Consider the following 21,293-nt stretch of genomic DNA (forward strand, 5'->3'; position numbering starts at 1 on the left):
GCGGCCCCGTCCCCCTGCAGCGGCCACACCCCCTCTCCGTCAGCCAATGGGCGAGCGGGATGCGGCGGCACGGCGTGCCCCGCCCACGTGCGCGCGGCCGGCGCTATATAACGCGGCCATTTCAGCCGCCCCGCGCCGCCTGCAGCGCCGCCTCCTGCCGAGCCTCGCCCGGCTGAGCCTCGCGTTTCCTCACCTTGCCTCGCCCGCCGCCGCCTCCCGCCATGACTGATGCGGCTGTGTCCTTCGCTAAGGATTTCCTCGCCGGCGGAGTGGCGGCCGCCATCTCCAAGACCGCCGTCGCCCCCATCGAGAGGGTCAAGCTGCTGCTGCAGGTGAGCGCCAGGGACTGGGCCCGGGGCCGCACCAAGGTCGCCTCAAGGAGCTGGGGGGAGGGCGGCGATCGCGGTGGGCCAGGGGCGGTTGCAGGGGACCGGCGCTGAGGGGATGTTTCGGCCCCCGCAGGTGCAGCACGCCAGCAAGCAGATCGCCGCCGACAAGCAGTATAAGGGCATCATCGACTGCGTGGTGCGCATCCCCCGGGAGCAGGGCGTCCTCTCTTTCTGGCGCGGCAACCTGGCCAATGTGATCCGGTACTTCCCCACCCAGGCCCTCAACTTCGCCTTCAAGGACAAGTACAAGCAGATCTTCCTGGGTGGCGTGGACAAGCGAACCCAGTTCTGGCGGTACTTCGCCGGTAACCTGGCATCTGGGGGTGCTGCCGGCGCTACCTCCTTGTGCTTTGTCTACCCTCTTGACTTTGCCCGAACCCGCCTGGCAGCGGACGTGGGTAAAGCTGGGGCTGACCGCGAGTTCAGTGGGCTCGGTGACTGCCTGGTCAAAATCTTCCGGTCTGATGGCCTCAGGGGCCTGTACCAGGGCTTCAGTGTCTCTGTCCAAGGCATCATCATCTACAGAGCTGCCTACTTTGGCATCTACGACACCGCAAAGGGTAGGTTGACCAAAATGGCACTGAAAGGGAGATGCTGGGCTGTGGCAGGCCCGTAGTGTGTTTTAGCATATATTGATGGTTTACCTGCCATTCTCATCTAAACCTCTCCTGCAGGTATGCTTCCAGACCCAAAGAACACCCACATTGTTGTCAGCTGGATGATTGCTCAGACCGTCACCGCTGTTGCTGGTTTGGTCTCCTACCCCTTTGATACCGTTCGTCGTCGCATGATGATGCAGTCTGGCCGCAAAGGAGGTAAGTGTCTCCCTCCTCGTGTAGGAATTATTGGGCATCCCTGAGTCAGCAGTTGGTGGAGCTGAGGTGAAGGCAGAGTGGCTTGGCTTTCACCAACACGGGTCTATATCCTCACCTCCTGGGAACAGTGAGGTGTGAGAGGGGGAATGGAAGTGGTTGTCAGGCAGGAGACGTGAAAGAGCCTGCCTCCACAGCACGCCTGTAAGGTGGCATGCACAAGTCACGCATCTATCAGTAGGTGGAGAAAGCAGAACTTGCCCAAGGATGTTGCAATTGTGTCTTTGGGCCAAGAAGAGATATGCCTAGTAGCAGGCATGGCCTGGATGGCTGTGCAATACTTTTGGTCTGGAAGTATTGGTGTCAAAGCAAACAGCAGCTGCCTTCTGCTTGAACCGGTCCTTCAGGTGTCTCCTTGGGGTAATGCAGCAGTGTATCTCTTGGGCAGCTTTGTCCTCTGACACACTGATACTGGAGAAATTCAGTCAAGAAATGGAGTACAGTTGAGGTTCTGAAGCAGGCAGATATGCTAGGCTGTTTTTGACCAGATGTTGGGGGTCACAGACATCTCACTCTAATGCCGTGTGTCTCCTGCAGCTGACATAATGTACAGTGGCACTCTTGACTGCTGGCGGAAGATTGCCCGGGATGAGGGCACCAAGGCATTTTTCAAAGGTGCATGGTCGAATGTACTCCGAGGCATGGGTGGTGCTTTTGTTTTAGTCCTGTATGATGAAATCAAGAAGTACACATAAGTTGTTCTTTGTTGTGAACTGGCATGTTGTTATATGTAGTCTATGACCATTCATGGACTTGTTTGAAAACCATCTAGTTACTAAACCTTGATGGCTGATGTTTGTACAGGTTGGCATGGGGCAAGGGCAAGTGCCTGCCCTGTCTTCATCAAGTTATTCCCCCCAATGGGATACACTATGGTTTCTATTTCAGTCACTCCTGCTTAAAGAGTACAAAGAAATAAAATTTGAAACCAACTTCTTTTGTCTTGTTTGTTCTTGCAGCAGATGCATGAGGGGGGTGGGGGTCTCTGCAGTGATTGTGGAGGAGGAAGCTGAAACACTTCCATCCTGCACACCTCTCTACCTGCTAACTACGTGTGGCCTCTGGCAGATGAACAGTGCGGGCTGCTGAGGAAGCTGTGTAGTGTTTCTTTCCCAGTGGATGCCAGTGCTGTGAGCTGGGATGAGGGATAGGGAGTTCCAAAGAGCTCACCCTGATGATCTTCCCTGAGACCCCAGAGATACTATGCACTGATTGTGCTGCTAGTCCTGTCTCTGGTCTATCTGCTACCCAGAGCTGATGACCTTGTTTTGAAGGTACCAACTGCCTAAACCTTTTGCAAAGCACAGCCCTCCCCAGGGTGCTGAATATCTGGGAGGATGGAGAAATGTTTAAGGGGTATTTGCTGCTGTCTGGAGGAGCAGACTTAGCACCATGTATTCTGTCTTAGAAACTGTGCTACCTCCTTGGGCATGTTGAAACCCAGCCAGAGAACATAGTGCAGGTAATTGCTGCTCTGCAAAGCCTCTGGCTAGCCTTGGCCACATGTGGAGTGCTGTGCTGTGAGAAAGTATTACCTGAGCAGAGGCAGACAGCTCCTGTGCTACAGCTCTGCTTGCCTGACAGGGAGCCACATCCCCAGGCTCATGCCATACCACTGGAACTTGAGCTTGTCCGAGCCTCAGATTCTGGGGGAAGGGATGAATTCTTTCATGCAATTTGGGGAAAACACTGCAAGACCGAGCAATGCATGTGGTTTGGACTTTACTCCTCTCTGGGGGCCTGTGAGGTGTCCCAGTGAAGCTGCCTACTTTCTGCCTGGGGTGGTGAGTGGATGCTCTACCCGTCTTGTGCCCTTCATGTCAGTGAGTCTTTCCTCACTACCCCAACACCTTTGGTCCTTTCTGGCTGCCCAGGCCTGCTCATAGCAGTTGATCACAATCACTGAAACCAATCTCAGCTACTGTCTGAGGCTGCTAAACAAGCCCTGTGTTGCAAAGGGTGCTCCTGATATCTGATTGGGGCAGTAAGGCATGAGAGTGCAGCGGTGTGCCACCACAGACAGCCTTGGCATGCTTGGGTCCCTGAGAGTGGGTATGGGTGTTCATGATGGGAGGTGATTTTGTGCCAGGCTGCTGAGTTTGCTGGTACTTTTCAACTGCCCCTGGGTTCCTGTGGTGTGAGATCCGTCACTGCCTGCTGTGGAAAGGGCCCCAAAGTTTCCCCATGAGATGTGGACTTGTGGCGATGTGGAGCTGCAGGCTGTGGGCAGCATGCTAAGGGGGAGCAGGCAGCAGCCTGATGGGGCTGTGCCACTGGGCAGCCTTACCAGGGACTCCTCTCCTGCTGCACAAATGCCAGGTAATTAACCTTACTGCCCCTTGCTGCTAAGCTCTCACGGATTTCAAGGGTTGTTCTGAAATGCTGGTGGTTGCTGAGCATGGAGCAGCCTTTCTTCACCTTTACCCCTCAGGGGCTGTGTGGCTGGGCTGTTGGCACAGGGAGATAAGCACAGCCACCCTGTGGTGGGTGACTGAGGTGCTCAGACAGGCTGGTGTACTGGACTACAAAGGAGCTGAGCTGGGGGACACATAGGTCCTGAGACCTACAGCATTTCATGCTGGCCTTGAGGTGCAGGGCTGGCACTGAGTGAAAGAACTGGGATTGGTCAGCCTTGAGAAAAGGCAGCTTAGGGGAGGCCTTATCACCATGTTCAGTATTTAAAGGAAAGCTACAGAGAGGATGGAAACTCCCTTTTTACAAGGAGTCACATGGAAAAGATGAGGGGTAGTGGGTACAGGTTACTCCTGGGGAGATCCTGATTTTATGCAAGAGGACAATTTTTCACAATGTGAACAACCAGCCACTGGAATAATGTCCCCAGGAAGTAATGGGGTCCCCAACATGTGACTCTTCCAAGATCTGACTGGACAGGGTGCTGGGCCATCTTGTCTAAACAGAGCTTTTGCCAAGAAGGGCCATATCAGATAGTCCTTGTGGTCCCTTCAACCCAGCATTCTATGGTTCTATGAAATGAGTTGTAGCTGCCCACACTAGTTACTGCCTTTGGAACTTGGGAAACAAACACTCATTTCACAGCTGTTTCTAGCTCTGGTGGGTGGGAGATGGCAGGGCAGATCTGACAATGGGTTTTCTTTGTGCCCTATGGCTGAGGAGTACAAGCTGGCATCCCACTCTGGCCTGGGTGCCCCTGGGTATTTAACCTGCCCTTCCTGCAGTTTCTTGGGCACAGCTTTATATGGAAAAGTAGGTTGGGGGTGTTCAGCTGCTGCTTTTACTGCCAGGGGGCACATTACAGAGGTATTAAGGTCTTTGTTCTTGTGGGGAAACTGAGGCATGAGAAAGGGACTGAGGCCAGCTGGTGGCAAGGCTGGGAGCTGAGTGCAGTCCTAACACAAGTGCTTTGTACCCCAAGGGGGGCAGGGGTGGGTTTCCTTTTAAGCATGATTCTCTTGTGGGGAGTACTGAACATTTCCTAAGCCATGATTTCCTCACCAGAGCTGTGCCCAGCCCAGCATATCAGCCCCTCTTCTGGGAGGGAGGACTGGGCTAGCACCTGTAACACCACTTTCATCCCGGCCCTGTGCCCAGTGGCCGTAAATCCCAGGCTTAGGAGCTGTTGACGCAGCACGGCTGCGGAGAGGATCATATGAAACACTTGTCAGTGGCTGCAGCAGGTGATGGGCACTTGGAATGGCTCAGTGCACAGCAGTCTCCCTGGGCTGGGCAGACTGTGGTGCCAGCAGGCTGCACGATGGCACTGCCTTTGCTTCCCATCAGCTCTGTGGGGCTGGGACCTCACTGGCTGTGCTGGGGGCTGCTACCCTTCACTGTTTTGAGTGCTGAGCACGGCAGAGGCAGATGCCATTTTCCCAGGGCAGGTCTGGGAAGCACTGATGGCAGCAGAGATGGGAGCCAGGCTCTGGGGCTCGCCCTGGGTGGCAGGAGAGAGGTGTGGTGGCTGAGATTCCCTGCTCTCTCCTCTGGTAGAGCTGGACACAGGGCCAGGCAGTGACCATGGAGGACAGCACTGTCCCTTAGCCATCATCCCACCTACATATGGGCTGAGCTGTGGAGACTAGAGAGGAAGATCATGGCTAGGGTGTCCTGGAGTGGTGAGGGAAGAGGGGCAAGCAGGCACACATGGGCATGGGGGATCTTCAACTGATGAATGGCATTCCTTGGCAGGGGGTACTGGGACCAGTGCTATTTAGTGTCTTTGTCAGCAGTATGGACAGTGGGACTGAGCACACCCTCATCAAGCTTGCTGACACCACCAATCTCTGTGGTGCACTTGACGTGCTGGCGGAAGGGATGCCATTCAGAGAGACTTTGACAGGCTTGAGGGATGAGCCAATGCTAACCTCATGGAGTTCATCAAAGCCAAGTGCTTAGGACCTTCTACACCTGGACTGGGGTAATCCTAAGCACAAATATGTGCTGGGTGGAGAATGGATAGAGAGCAATGCTGAGGAGTACTTAGGAGCACTGGTTGTCAAGATGCACAACCTGAGTAAGCTTGCAGCCCACAAAGTCGACCATATTCTGGGCTACATCAAAAGATGTATGGCCAGCAGGTTGAGGGAGGTGATTCTCCTGCACTGCTCTCTGGTGAGACCCCCACCTGGAGTACTGTGTGCAGCACTGGAGCCTCCAGCACAAGAAAGACATGGAACAAAGAAACAAATCTATCACCTAATATGCCAAGATTATAAAAACTTATGTTGGCTTTTCTGGTAACACCGAAGCTGAACTTTGTTTGGTCTGAACACTGCTGCAGATGACCCTGGTGCTTCCAGGGCATGAGAAGCTGTGCAGAATTGCTAGTTCTAGCTGTTCTAGTAGGACATGGAATCAAGCATTTGAACCAGGTGCTGTGCTCCCTGTTGCTATAGTCAGCTAACATTTTAAAGTTCATTTACATCTGGAAGTGAAAAATCTAACTCAATTCAAATCGTTGTGAGCTAGATCTGGTAGGGTAAGGAATAACCACTTTATTGGGTCAGGTTCCCTGTGCTGCAGTTTCAGCCACTGACTGCATAAGTAGAGTGTCTTAAAACTATCTCGGGGGCTGCTAGCACAGCAAACTGCTGCCCCTTCTGACTGGGTCTGTGAGCAAGTCCTGAGCAGATGGCTAATGACAAGAATGAAAAACACTGAGTGAACATGGGCTGATCTTCTAAAAGCCAGCAAGGAGGAGTACTTATATGCCAGGCTAAACACCCCCAGCTCCCTCAGCCTCTCCTCACAGGAATGCATTCCAGACCCCTCCCCAGCCTCATTGCCCTTCTCTGGACACGTTCAAGTGTCTCAATGTACAACTGCACCAGGAGAAGTTTAGGCTGGAGGTGAAGAGAAAGTTCTTCCCAGAGAGAGTTGTTAGCCATTGGGATGTGCTGCCCAGGGAGGTGGTGGAGTCACCATCCCTGGAGGTGGTCAAGAGGGGATTGGACATGGCACTTGGTGCCATGGTTTAGTAGTCATGAGGCATTGGGTGACAGGTTGGAATTGATGATCTTTAAGGTCTTTTCCAACCTTATTTATTCTATGATTCTATGATTCTATGCTGTGCTGTGATCAGTGCCTCAGAGCTCAAGGTGCACAGCTGAGGAAGTTGGTGGCAGTTAGTAACTGCTATTTTGGACTTGTGCTGAGTTGTGCATGCAACAAATTTTCTTGGTGCCTCATCAGATTGCAAAGATGGTCCTAGCTCCACCAGGAAGTCCCTTCACAGCTCTACATCAGCTTGAAGCCCTGTGCTTTGCCACTCCTAACTGTAAATCACACTCTCCCCAAGTCAGCTTTTGTTCTGGGTGTCACATGAATCAGGACCATACTTTATCTGTCTGCCTTCCAGCAAACCTCTCTTGGTTCAAAACTTGGTTTGAAATTTCAAAGTTTCTGACTCCAGCTTGGAAAAAGTCTTCCTATTTTTGTCAAGACTAACCTCCAGTCATCTGGGGCTTGTGTAATGTAGTTGTACCCAGTCATTCCTCCTGCCCTTTCCAAGCATTATACACCACCTTGTTAACTGCTTAACTGAAGAAGAGCTCTGGACACAGGCTCCTGGAAATAGGCTTCAGATTAGCAGCTGATCAGCAGTGAACAAGATCAGAGTTGAGTTAACCTGAACATATGCTCACCCAGCCTGGCATTAAACTGTCACATGACTGATGGACATATCCCAGCCCACCAGCTCTGAGCTCTGGCTCCCACTCTCCCTTACATCTTAATTTCCCAAAGAAAGGAAGCATGCATCCTTAAGATAAACAGACATGAGTTTTCCCAGTCAGGGTTACAAAGCCAGACAGAAAATCTTGATTGATTATAGGAAGTCTTCCATAATTGTGGGAGGTGAAGCATCTTGTTCATTGCTGCTGTTATTTTATGATACTTGGTAGAGTAAGAACACCTGAGGAGAAGTACTTTAGTTCAAATCTGCAACAGGGTATTTAATCCCAAGTAGAGCAATGACACAGGCTGTAGAGCACTTTTGCTACACGAGACAAAACACTGTTTCCCAAACAAGGTACTTTACACATCAATTCTTAATGCTGTCTTTATCCAAGTCCTTAGTGGTCAGTGGATTCAAAAGAATTTTTCCTTCTTCACATTTTACATCTCTGAATACCTGTTCTGTACACCCCTGAAGTACTGTTCTGCAGCATGGGTTAGTTCAGAAGTGCAATTGTATTCTACTTCAAATGATCACCAACCTAGCAGTAGCTTCCAACTCTTATCTTTGTACTCATTATTGGTATAATACACAGGTGGGGTTTGTTTCCAGTAGTTTAAAACAGGGTTGGATTTCATGTTCTTGTATCAGACACTGTGATTCTGTGCAACTGCACATTTCCCATGTTCAATAGAAGCTAAGACTCAGAGCTGCAGCCAAGCACGTGCTGGCTACCTTTGACAGCCTGTCTGCTGGTCAGGTTGAGCAGCAGCATGACCCATAAGCCTTGCATCCAAGTCATTCCAGAGTGTGTTGGAATGGGCTATCTTTCAACCTGCTGCACATTTTGGACACATTTAATACAACAAAATTAAGAACAGGCAAAGAGTTTACTTTTGGAACAATTTTTTGACTGTTGCAATACATTTATGGAAGTCTTACACTTGAAAACTGACAAAATAAAAAGACAGGTATCTAAAGTGCACTGAGTTCAGGAAGGCAGCCAGTGAAGATTTTCCTAAAAGCAAATAATCTGGCTGGAACAGCTTGCTCATAACACTGGGTTATGAGCAAAGTCTCCCATGCCATTGGAGTTATAAAATTGGTACCAGAGGTACTAATCTGCCAAGCTGCTTGCAGCATGTTACCCTTGAACACTGTCTGCTACTTCTGCATTGTTGACAGATCTGCAGTAAGTCCTGGTAGCCTTCTCATGTCTCCAAATATCCAGCAGATGTGCAGCATTTCATTTGAACTGGTTATCAATGAGGGTTCCTTTCATCTTGGCTTTCTTGGCCTCCAACTCAGCCTGATAAATAAAATCAAGATAGAATGAAATAATGTCTGGATAAGCTTCCCTTCAGTGCTCCAGTGAGGTTTGGTCTTCTTGTCTGACCACTGCAAGTTTTTCACACCAGGAGCAAGAGTAGCTCGAGTTCTTTGCTGAGTCCCTCCTCCCCTGAGGTACAGAACAAGGACCACTTTTAAAATCATACAGCCCAAGACTAACCACAAAGGAGACAAGTGGAAGCTGCACATTTCCCTGCCCCCCCTTCCGTCTATGACTCTCCTGTCACAGCAGGTTAAGATCAGCTGTGATATTCTTGTCATTAATTCTTCAAGTGACCATTCTGGTAGCAACTGAGCTGGCAGGTCCTCCACAAGTCTGATTGGCTTGCCCTGACACCTCATGGCAAGGACATATTCTGCCAAACAGGCTGGAGGGCACAGCACTAGGGATGCTCTGGTTAGCAAAGACATGGCCTAGTTTCCCTTATTCCTTGTCCAACAAGTATGGAAAGCCTCTCTGAAAAGTTCTGCTGGCAGCTCTTCAGGTAGCTCTAAAGGCAACTGCATACAATTTTAAATTCAGGAGTTCTAGAAGAACATCTCTGTAAAATCTGTGAAAGAAAACTCATCCTCACAAAGCTGTAAGTTATCTATGACTTTACCAGGACCTCTCCATACTTGTAGTCCTATCTGCAAGATATCTTTTGTGTACAAAGCCAACAGATGTCAGGGATCTGCATTTAGCACTGAAGAAAACACTCACCAACTCCTGTAGCCTCCTTTTGCTCATGCCTTTGCGTTCCAGCTGTTTCTCAATCACTTTTGCATTCTGTGCATAGGAGTCTGCAATCTCCCTCTGAAACACATACAATGGCACTGTGCAACAGCAAACCCCAAAGTAACACCACCTCATCCAAATGGCGAGACAGTCACTGGCTCTGACCAGTGTCTGAGACAGCTGTCCAGTTCAAATGTGACTCCCAACAACAAGACAACTCACCGCCTCAATCTCTTCCTCCTCTTCATCAATTGTGGAGACTGTGACAGAACTGAACTTGCCCATGTCTTTGGTCCGTTTTGTCATCATCACCTGGGTGAGAAGCAGAGTATTTTGTTACCCCATGGCAACACTGGTGTCACTAGGCATCACTTCCCCCCTCCAAAGCTTTTAAGGCTTTTCATGCAAGTCATTAAGATTATCTGAACTCTGTGGGTGCCAAAGGAGAATTGTCCCCAGTGATTTCTAGGCTTAGAGCTGTCATTTTCAGAAGCAAACTCAAAGATAGGTAAGACCCATTTTGGGACTCGCTGTGCAGACTACCAGTCTGACCTACTTACAAATGGAAACTTTCTGGTAACTGAGCCTAGACACAGTCTAGGTTTTCAAGTTTATTTCGCCTTCCTTTACTGCTAGAAATCCAAGCTGCAGTGACCTCTGTAAATGAAAACTTAAGGCAGACAGGGAGAAGACACCAAACTGAGTTATTGTTTAGAGGTTCCTTTCCTTCTTTTTTCTGTCTTCTGCCCCTGACATGAAGTGATTTTATTCACCACACTTTTCTGAAAAACAGAGATAGCCTTTTTACTTCTCTAAAGCCAATTACCTTTTTAGGAGGTTCTTGTTTCTGAGTATATATGTTTGTTTTCCCAAAACCCTGTCCAAATTTGACCACAGCACCATCAACAATGAACGTCACTGGAGCATTTTTCTGTTGGTGTTGATAAAAGAGCAGCAGTCCACACCTGGAAACAGAAACACATGTGGCTGTGAGGAAACGCAGACTGTGGATTCCTACTGTTCTTCTACAGATTCTAAGAGTCACTAACACGCCGCTGCGGTCACTCACTTGCCACACTTCTTTCTGAACTGCCGCTCTATGCCTTCTGGTCTGGGGGAGAGAGAAAGAGCATGAGCAGACGGCAGGCAGCGGTGCCTGGCTGATGGAGCCCTCTCGCGTGCGGAGGGGGGGCAGCCCTGGGCAGCCCTTTCCCCGGGCCGTGGAGGGGCTCTCAGAGAAATGAGGAGCGGCCCACCTGCGCAGGAAGACGCACTCCTCCTCCTCCGCGTTGCAGAACTTGTGAGCGTGCTTGGCAGCGTCCATCACCCGGGCGCGATCCCGCGGCCGCATCGGCAGCTTCTCCAGCTGGCAGTCTGCGGGACAGCGACAGGGCCGGGCTGGCCGTGGGGCCAAGATGGGCACCCACTTCCCACCGTTTCCCAAGCCCTCAGTACCGCCGGGTCCGCCGCCTACCCGCCGCCCGTCTCCAAGACCGCGACCTCCACCCAGCCCACCGCCTGCCCCGGGCCCCCAGCCTGCTCCCCGCCTGCCACCTGCGCACGGCCTGCCTAGGCCTACGGCCTGCTTCCCGCCCGCTGCCTGCCCCGGGCCCGCGGCTCACCCAGCACCAGCACCATCTGCCCGCACAGGCAGTAGTAAACGTGAAGCGGTTTCTCCCCATCGTCGTACTCCTCACGGTCACGGGTGTCGGAGCAGACGACGGAACGAGACACCACCTTCGGCATGGCGGCGCCGCGGCGCGGCCTCCGCGCAGGCCCGGCCTCCGCAGCGGCAGCTCCGCCCGCTGACCCAGAGCCTCGGCGGGGGCTGTCACGGAGCAGCGTCCGTTTGCGCCCTGGTCGCTGTGTGTTTGGCACGCTTTCAAAGAGCTGTTGTTCCGACTCACAGGGCAAGCGGGGGATGTCGGTGTGCACCGGAGGGGATAAAGGCAACTCCCCAGCCCCTCAGTATAGCGCAGTATGATCGGAATTGACAACGGCAAAATTCAGGCCTTATGTCATTTCACAAACAAGCTCGGCTGAATTCAGCACAGAAGGGCTCCAAACTGCGAGGAACCGTTTCCTTTTGCATTCCATTTTGGGCAGCTCTGTCCAGTTCTATCTGTCCATCATCAGCCAGGGAATGGCGATTTTTTTGTGTACCCAGAGGCACAGCTCTGAACAAAGTCCTCTCAAGACAAGCACTAAGAGCTCACACGTACTTTCTTGCATAGGCTGGGTAAGAGCAGGAAAGAGCAAGAACAACATATTTGAGTGCAGCTACAACAGCAGATTTTTATTATTTTCTTTCAACTTCTGTGGGGCTTCATGCTGTGTCTTTTCCTGAAGCCACTTCACCACATGAAGATACAATCAAGGCTAGGATAGAAAACCGTGCCCATCCGATCTGTTCTAGGCAACAGCACAGAGAATTCTTTACTTCTGCAAGCTATTAAAGAAAGGTGGAGAATAGGCTATTCTCCCTTGGAAAAAGCTCGTTATGGAATCGGAAGTGTGGCATAGCAGGTCATACTGGGTTTGGCTGGGGTAGAGTTAATTTTCTTCACAGTAACTGCTAAGGGGCTGTGGTGCTAGAAGCAGTGTTGATAACTTGAGAATATTTTGGGTACTGCTAAGCAGTACTTAGAGTCAGCACCTTTGCTGCTACTCACCAGTGAGTAGGCTGGGCATGGACAGGATCTCGGGAGGGGACACAACTAGGACACCTAACCCCAGGTAACCCCGTATCTCATACATGTGACGTCATGCTCAGCCATATAAAGCTGGAGACATTTGAAGTGATGCCATTTGTTTTCCCAAGTTACGTGCGTTGGCGTTCTGCTTTCTTGTGGATGGCTGAACACCTGCCTGACGATGGGAAGTGGGGAATGCATTCCTTGTTTTGCTTAGTTTGCGTGCGCAGCTTTTGCTTTACCTGTTAAACTGCTTTTATTTCAACCCACCACTTTTCCGGTACTCTCCTCCATCCCTGCGGAGGGAGTGAGCGAGCGGCTGCACGGGGCTGAGTTCCTGCCTGGAGTTAAAACACGACACAGGCGAAAGCAGAAGACGAACCACCGACACCGGACGCCTCGCAGCCCGCAGTAACGCCTTAGCGGCTCACCCCCACCCGCCGCCAGTTCTGTGCCTGGGGGCGGAGCCAGTCCTCCATGCATGACGTCACCGCCCCGTTCCACCCCCGTCCGCCCCCGCGCCGCGGTGGTAGCGGCTGGGCGCTCGGCGACATCCGGCTCCGCCTCCTCTCCCCGCGCCGTTGGTACATCCCGGGATCGCCGGGCAGCCGGCGCAGGAGTCGGTGCAGCCTAGGCTCTTCCCCCCCCTGCGTCTGGCTCAGTGGTAGAGGCCGTGATCGCTCCTGTTCGTCAGCGTTGCCGTTGCCTCAGTTGGAGCTCGCCGCCGCCGCCGTTTCTGGGCGCCCCGTGATCCCTCTGATAGTGTATGAGTGATCTATAACCCTGAGCCTATCATGTCCACTCCGGCCCGTAGGCGCCTCATGCGGGACTTCAAGAGGTACTGAGGCCGCTGGCTAAGGGGAAGGAGGAGGGCGGGCGGGAGGACAACGAAGGGCCCGGCTCTACCGGGGAAGGAGGGGGGCAGCACAACATGGCGGCGGGGTAGGGCGCGCTCCGCTAATTGCGTAGCGTTGGTTGACGCTGCCTGCTGGCGGGTTACGATGTTGGCGCAGGGGCGGGTAGCTACCTGCCTGGGTTACGCGAAGTGCGCAGCGGCAGCCTCTGGCTGTGCGAGGGGCGGTGGGGCCAGCGCCTCAGCCCTCCCTGTGCCCCGCAGGCTGCAGGAGGATCCCCCGGCCGGGGTGAGCGGAGCCCCCTCCGAGAACAACATTATGGTATGGAACGCCGTCATCTTCGGGTGAGTCGGGCAGGGGTGGGAAGCGGGGGGCGGCAGGCCGCGGGGGCCGCTGTTGCTCTGCCTCCGGGAGGGGCTCAGAGCTGGGCAGCCCGCGGGGTAACTCTGTGCTCTGCTTCTTCCCTCCTCTAGGCCCGAGGGGACCCCTTTCGAGGACGGTAAGTGCGGCTACATGCGGGTCCGGTGTTTGGCTTTTCTTGGGGTAAAGGGCTGCAGTTTTGACACGGCCTTGGTCTGTCAGTGCTGTGGACTTTGCAACAGGTGTGGGCCAGGGGCTGGAGCAGGGACACGGGTGCGTGTTCACCAGACCACACACCCGAAAGCTGCACTTGCGTAAAGCTATCTCTTCTCTTTTTTTTTTTTAATCCTCTTAAGGAAGTGTTCTAGATTTAAATTGCTATGCTGATTTACAGAAACTCACAAATTAGCTTGTAGGAGCTTGCTTGTAATCACTAAATCTGACTATCCTAAGCCTAATTTAATGTACCGTTTTAAGGATCTCCAAGCTTCTCTGTTGAATCCTGGATCATGTTTTTAGGGACACTTATATTAGGAAAACTGTTGAAAATCTGGTGTAGAGCCATTGCTATTTGTTTTGAGTTATTTTTTCTGATGCTGGAAGTGTTCTGCGAGTGTGTCCCAATGTGAATCAGCTGAAGTAGGAAATAATAGGCTGAATGTTGGAGGAAGTTCAGAACAGATTATTTATTGTTGTTTTTTTTTTGGGCTTCTACTTCACTGCTATGATAGGTAACATTCAGTGTTAAATTAAAAGTACTCGTTAACTTTAGAAGCTGACTAAGTATGTCCTTGTAACATAAGCGTGTCCATAATTTCTGTCTGGCCTTACTGTCTGTTACTGGTGCTGTATGAATACTTCAGCATCTTAGTGAAAACTTGTTAGACATGAAATACTGTCTAACTGAAATCAGTGATGCTTTTTTTAAAGGTACTTTCAGTGCAAGCTATAATTAATCCTAGATCTCCATGACTCATGACAAAAGCATAGGAAAAATTCTTTAACTCTTATGTTGTTCTTGGCTAACTCCTTTGTGTCTTGTTTATCCTCAGAGGTAGCACCTGTGAGCATGCTTGGAAATTGCAGATTCTTCTTTGTTTTTTTTTTTTTTCCCTGAGAAGATTTCAAAGGTTTTAAATACTTCAGTCCTAAGGAAACTTCAGAGTCTTCACTTAGAGTTTGGTTTTTTCCGAATGCAGCTGATTAGTTAAGAAACTTGCTATAATAGTTGCTTCAGACATCCGATGTTTAGAACTTGAGCATTCCATAGCATCGCATAACAGGACAGATAGACTAAAGGTATTGTGTTACCTCACAAGCCTTAAAGAGAGGATCCCTTAAACTTGTGTGAGTTTTGTTAGAGCTGCTTAGATTCTTGGTGCACTGTCACTAACGGGGTGATTCACTCTTTGGAGCAGAAAGCCATCTCCTTACAGCGTGCTAAGATGCAGGTTGTTTCCGTGTGCCGGCTTCTCTGGCTCAGTGTGGGGTTAAAAGATGCTATAAGGGCTCTTTTCCCATGTATTTCTCTTTAGATGCAGAAGGTTGGAGACTACTTTTGAGATTCCTGACATACTGACTTCCTCTGCACTTTCCACAGTGGCAGTATTGTGTCTTTATCTCAGATACTTAGGACATGTTGTGCTTGCAGCAGTTTGAAGTTCAAACAGATGCTGGAGTCTGCTGCTGCTGTCCTACTGCTTTGGTTGATCTAGTAGTATAATCTTGGGGTGTGATGGATTGCTCTTTTCATAGCAAAGTGTGTGTTTTCACAGTATGCTCTCAGGAAAACAGATATGTCTTGTGTGGCAGGATATGCTTATCTCCTTTTCTCTGGGACATATCTTACCTTGTGTGAGATAACAAAATACTAAGTGGTGCCTAGAGATACGGGTGTGTTGGTGCCTCAGCTGTGCTTTTCCATTAAGTGAATAGAGCAGTACAGTTCAGATTCAGTTTAGCTTAACATAGGTAAAATTAAGGGAATTCTTATTTAACAGTATTGGGCTGCTTCTGTAACTGCAGGTCCTTGTGAGTCAAAGGTGCACTCAGGGGCTCTGTAATCCTTCCCACGAAGCCATTGCAGGGCAGCGTTTTTCCAAAGTTGCTTTGTGTTTTTGTTTTAGGCTCTTTCACTTCCTGAAGATACTGTAAGGCTTCAGATACTTTCTTGCCTGTGAAATAGCTACATATATTATTAATTTAATTTTTGTTAAAGTATGTGAAATATCTATCTATCTATCCATTATTATTTTCTGTTAAAGTAGAGGTGCAATAATTTCAGCACTGTGAGAATTACAGTTCTTTACCCTCATTCTGGTGAGACCCTTCTGCAGTCTTTGCTTCTGAGTTTTCCTAGCTTTGCCTGAACTGGAAACTCAAAGTTCAGACACATTTGTTTACTTGCTGTGTAGCATAATGCAGCTAACAACCCTCCCTACCCTCCACCCCCAGACTTCAGAGGGTGTTTTCACAACTCGGTGTGCAGGCTGCCTTGGCCTAGGAGCAACTACTAATTTAGATCGGCAGCATAACTTCCATATTCTGGTTTAAGAGGATTCAATTGCAGGTGTCTGCAGTAGGACCTAGGATATATTCATGCTGCCATTTACCACATTTCTAAGAACCTGTGTGCTGTCACAGTGATGGAAACCCAGGTTCTCCCAGTCTTTCAGACCAGTTTCTCTGAAACTGGATGATGACATTGTGGTTAGTGCAGGATTCCTGCCTTTGAGAGAGTTAAGTAACACAGCTATTGCGCTGTCCTGCCTTGCTATGATCATGCAGGAGGCTTGGGCAGAGAAAGCAAGGCATTTGCTGTCTCTATGCTTTGTTCCTTGCTTATGGAACATGGATTCTGTATTCCCATGCAGGAGAAGCAGCGATCATCCCTGCTTTACAGGCAATGGAACAGAGAGGGCTGTTCTGCTCCTTGCAGTGAGAAGAGTCTGGCATGGACATGAGTGATACTCTGGTAGTGGTTACTTGGGCCAGTGTATGGGTCATGGAAAGGGTTCCCTGTTAGCTGTGTGAGAGGCTTACTTTCTGAGGTAGGGAAGACACATCAACAAGGTAAGTCCAGGAGAGCAAAGGGAATGTGCCAATATTGGTGATGATCCTAATACCAATAATGACAGTAATTATATTTTAAAATTGGCTGCCTAGGGTAAGCTACAAGAAATAGCAGTTTAAAGCTTTAAAATTAGTGAGAAGAGATTGGACACTGAAGACCTGATCCCCAGTGGCGTGTGTTGTGATACCTGTTTCACTTGTGTGGGCTTTGACTGTGAATGACCCTTGGACTTCAGTTCATCAAATCTCTGGATTTGTCCTTCAGTAAAGATCAACAATGAGGTGGTTACATTACTGTGGTAATGGCTTTCAAAGAGCCACTGCCAATCTAGGTGCCACTTGGAAACTTGAGTAGGTAGATACTGCAGCTGGAAGCCATCTTACCAATGCTGTTGTGTTACTGTTGGGGCAGTTAGCTTCCCTTTTAGTAGTGGATTCTAAGACTAAACTGCCCTTCTTCCTGGTTTTTTGGCCATTTTCTCTGTCCCCTCAGCTCCCACTTTAGTCAGTGTTACAGAACAGTATTCATTCAAGAATGCATGTTGCGCTCTACTATCTGATTGATTGTGTTCAGTTTTCAGCCTTCTGCCACAGAAGAAAGTGCCTGCTTTCCTACCTTGTAAAAAGGATAGTGAGAACTAGAACCGGGGCAGGGAGAGCTGGGAGTCTCTTTAGAATCAACTCTCTTAAGCATTCACTTCTGAAGGGTCAGTAGTGCTTGGGATTGTCACCATGCAGGGAAGGAAACATAGTCATGAGCTGATGTTTGCAGCTGGTAGTTGTTGCCAGCTTTCCAGTTCTGGCTTTCAACTGATCTGGCTCTCTGCCTCTGGATTAGTTGTAGTGGAGCTGGAAAGCCTCACTGCAGACTTCTGTTAGTTTGAACTCCTCTTGTTCCTTCTGTTTTACAGTAAGATAGCAAGCTGTTGGCTCTCTGCTCTTCTTGTCAGGCTGCTGATGAAAAAAAAAACAAACATGGAAAAACTTATCTTTAGGGTGTTGCGACTTCCTGCTCTTGTCTGCAAAGCTCTGAAGCATCTGTACTGTGTCTTCAGATGTAAACTGGAACGTCAAGGCAGTGACCTTCATTTCTTGCAACTCAATGTTACAGTTTATCTCCTTATATAGGAAGGAGTCCCTGGGAAATACTACAGGTCCTCCCTGATCTTAAAGAAAAGAAAAGGAATTGAAAAGTCTGTTCTCTGGTCACCAGCTGTTGGCATGTTTGCGAGCCAAAATGAAGGAACACATGAATTATACTAGGGCTGGAAAACTCCAGCACAGGAGGAAGCAAGGATGAGCTTTATATCCGAGCCCCAGAGTTCTAGTTTGGGCACTGTGTTGGAGGACACACACCTGTCACTGATGTGTAAGAATGACTTTCCGGAAGAGGCAGTGTGTGTGCCCTGGCAGCTTGCTCCAGCTGTTACTGTAAGGTATATTCCTAGTACAGGAGAGCTCTGTCTTTCTACAAAGGTGTTTGAGCACACCTAGGAACTTCATAACCTGACACCCAGATTGGTTGCTCTGAGGTGATAGCCATGGTAGAGAGAAGCTTGGGTGTGTGGAGTTCCATAGTCACTGATGGAATCACTAACAGTACTTAGTCCCTTGCACCTGTATTTATGCAGCTTAGTTGACAGATTTCATATTCTCAGATTGTCATAGCCTGAGGAGAAGGGCTGCCAGAACTTAGGTTGGTGGAGGCTGCTGGAACAGTTGGATTGGGATGTTACAGTTCTCTGTTTCCGCTCTGATCAGCCTTTCCCGAAGGAAGGCTGGTTAGTGTGAAGCAAGTGATCAGAAAGTGTCTGATTTGGATGCTGCTTTCAATACTACTTTTCTCCACTATGACCTGCTTACCATATTTTCTGGAAATTTAAACAGGAAATCATTAAGAAGGTGCTTGTCATGATAGCATACTCCAGGCTCAAGGACTTATTAAATCATGTCCTGTTACACAGATGGTTCTACACCCACTTGTGGTGTTTTCACTGTGTACTGGGATAAGGCTTTGTGGAAGAAAACCTCAAGGGCAGATTTACTTCCTTACACAAACCTTCTGACTGGGGTGGTGGCTTTGGCAACAGAAGTCAGTCACGGGAAGTACTCTTGTACAGGTACTGTCTTGGACTTCATAATTAATGATTAGCTCTGAAGAGAGTAGAAGAATCATTGTGGGACTAAGCAATCACTATCCAGTATGCATGTGTAAGAGTATCAGGTTGTGCTTGTGGAGGGATGTAACTTACTCATCCCTTGTGTACATTAATTCTGAATAAAGGTCACTTCTCTCTCTTCCAACTCCAGGAACTTTCAAACTTACAATAGAATTCACAGAAGAATATCCGAATAAGCCACCTACTGTTAGATTTGTCTCTAAAATGTTTCATCCAAATGGTAAGTACTTAATCACTGCTGCTTTCTCGTTTGTTTTTTAAGTTACAGCATGCTATGGTGCTGTAGGAAAAGGTCTATTTATTACAGAAGTGGCCACTACCTAACAAACCAGCAAAATTCCACTGTGGTCCTGTGATTGTGGTAAGGAGAAATGATTGAAATGAAAGGGGCACTGAAAGCAGCTACTTACCTGCAGGTGCTACAGCACAGTACTGGCAAGACTCTTCTCTCTCGACTGCTGGATAGCAGTGCTTTGGACTTTTGTCTATAGGTATTGCATACAGCTGCAGAGTGCAGTTATCTTGTATCACTTTTCTTCCCCAAATGATACACCTGGAAATATGCTGCTTGTTTCCACCTCTAGCCAGCAATAGTCTGATTGTTTAATTGGTTCTCTTCCTTGGGCCTCAGAGGTTGTAGCTGGATTCCTTGTCTCCATACAAACAATAGCTTTGAGAAGAAATACTGGAAGCTTTCAAATGTAGCAAGTAAGCCTGTGGATGCAGTGCTGAGGGAAGGGGTTTCTAAAGCTGCCATGAGAAAGGTGACTGAGCACCGACTGCTGCAGATAGTTTCTGGGAAAGCTTTGTGCATAACCAGCTTTCCTGTGTTCTTTATTTGGTTTACTTGTGGGCAGCTTAATTGCTTTTTTCACTTAAAATCTATTCATGGTTTTCCATAGTGGTAGTTGCAGTATAAACAGGGGTTGAGTTTAAGTACCTCAGGCAGCTGCTAGTGATAAGCTTCACCTCTTCACTACCTACAGGCTTGATTGCTGGATTTCAGTCTCAGACACTCTTGACTTTTGTAGTGTTTGTCAGTGTGCAGGTTTCAGGATCAGACAGTGTCAGGAAGAATCTGAGTAGCTGTACAACTTTAACTTACTTCTTAAATCTTTTCTAGTCTATGCAGATGGTAGTATATGTCTGGATATTCTTCAGAATCGTTGGAGTCCTACTTACGATGTCTCCTCCATCCTAACATCCATACAGGTACAAACTGTGTGAAATGGCAGAATGAGATTGGGGTGCTTGGACAGGAACACTTGGGGAAACACTTTTTTTTTTTGCCCCTGACAGCCATTATAGCAGTTGTACCTTAATGCATACTTCCCCAGCTGTATGTTGACCAGACAGTGGCAGCAGGTGGTCACTGATGGGCCCTGTGTCACTGCTTGGCTGTGAGTTAGTTACCTGCACTGCTGAGGGTTGAGAGCGACAGCAAACACTCCCAGTAACTCGCAAGCGCAGTAACCCAGCGTGCTGTGCCTGTCTCTGGGTTAACTTCTGCATCATCTTAGTGTGGACAGTTCAAGGAGTATGTTGGAGAACTGCACATGCTTTCACCTGCCTAAGAGTCTTTTTCTCTTTGCACAGTCTCTATTGGATGAGCCAAACCCTAACAGCCCAGCAAACAGCCAGGCAGCTCAGCTATACCAAGAGAATAAGCGGGAATATGAAAAACGGGTTTCTGCAATAGTAGAACAGAGCTGGCGTGACTGTTGACCCAGGATGATGCAAATGAACACTCTGTTGATGAGGAAAATAAACAAAGTGTCCGAGTCATCTTTTTCCTCCTAGCATTTACTTTGAAAGCAGAATAGCTGTTGTGCTGTTGCCACCCTCCCTTGCTGAAGCTTCTTCTCCTTGGACATCAGAAAGCACCCACTTTGAAGTCAAATGTTCTGTACTTGGGTTACTTGCAAAAGAGTTACTGATGCTGAAATTCATTTTCTGTGGTCCCTCTCCAGTCTTAGGGCAGTATTGTGCATTTCTGTAGTGTACACTAAGCTTTTAATTGTAATTGTGTTATACACAGTGATGCTTATGTGTAGCTTGATAAAAGGGATGTTTATATACATACACATTTTTTAACTGATATTATCTAAAGTGCTGATGTTTCCAGGCTGGTCATTTACCTCTACTATTGGTTTAGACCCCACTGCATTTGTAAGTACTAAGTGAAGAAAACCTCATTGCCCTTTTGTATTGGTTTATCCACTGCTTACACGTGAGAAAAAAAACAAACAGCTCTTAAACCGATTCCAATTCAAATGTTTAGTAAGATTGTGGAATGCTGGCTAGTTCTGCACTTCACATGCGAGATTTATGTACAGATGTACATAAATCACTACAGTTGTGGTACTTTGAACTTTACTTAGGGTGAGAAACAACCCCTGGGATTTTTTTCTTTTAATTTTATTTTAAAGGGCATGCCTACAGAGACTGAGCAGTGTTTCTGTAGTCAGGTCCACTGTTACTGGAGAAAGCCAGGTAGAGCTGGGCTACTCTGAGCGAAAGGCCTTCCTACACTGAGGAAGAAAGAGGTAAAACCTGAAGTGTTCCAGTGGTGGAATAACTCTCCTTTGGTGTCTTTCTCTTGCCCCTTATCATTAGCTGAGGAAGATCAGTTCTTTGGGATCCAACTTTGC

The 21,293-nt window shown here is 48.8% G+C and overlaps 3 protein-coding genes across 3 annotated transcripts; 2 read left to right on the forward strand and 1 right to left on the reverse strand.

The window, feature by feature from the left end:
• Positions 1–2,186, forward strand: SLC25A5 (solute carrier family 25 member 5). The gene is made up of 4 exons (XM_054169706.1): positions 1–332; positions 463–949; positions 1,064–1,204; positions 1,799–2,186. Exons 1-4 carry the CDS (start codon positions 222–224, stop codon positions 1,954–1,956), a joined length of 897 nt encoding a protein of 298 aa, XP_054025681.1. The 5' UTR covers positions 1–221; the 3' UTR covers positions 1,957–2,186.
• A 6,304-nt stretch (positions 2,187–8,490) lies between these two features.
• Positions 8,491–11,294, reverse strand: STEEP1 (STING1 ER exit protein 1). The gene is made up of 7 exons (XM_009901538.2): positions 11,106–11,294; positions 10,740–10,857; positions 10,553–10,594; positions 10,310–10,448; positions 9,706–9,795; positions 9,469–9,561; positions 8,491–8,724 (listed from the first exon to the last, which is right to left on the reverse strand). The coding sequence occupies exons 1-7, from the start codon at positions 11,227–11,229 to the stop codon at positions 8,662–8,664; spliced, it is 669 nt and encodes a 222-aa protein (XP_009899840.1). The 5' UTR covers positions 11,230–11,294; the 3' UTR covers positions 8,491–8,661.
• Positions 11,295–12,774: 1,480 nt separating this feature from the next.
• Positions 12,775–20,890, forward strand: UBE2A (ubiquitin conjugating enzyme E2 A). The gene is made up of 6 exons (XM_054169464.1): positions 12,775–13,014; positions 13,294–13,374; positions 13,504–13,529; positions 18,773–18,862; positions 19,766–19,854; positions 20,239–20,890. The coding sequence occupies exons 1-6, from the start codon at positions 12,971–12,973 to the stop codon at positions 20,365–20,367; spliced, it is 459 nt and encodes a 152-aa protein (XP_054025439.1). The 5' UTR covers positions 12,775–12,970; the 3' UTR covers positions 20,368–20,890.
• Positions 20,891–21,293: the final 403 nt, after the last annotated feature.

The sequence above is a fragment of the Dryobates pubescens genome, chromosome 18, assembly GCF_014839835.1.
Source record: "Dryobates pubescens isolate bDryPub1 chromosome 18, bDryPub1.pri, whole genome shotgun sequence".
Classification (NCBI taxonomy): Eukaryota; Metazoa; Chordata; class Aves; order Piciformes; family Picidae; genus Dryobates; species Dryobates pubescens.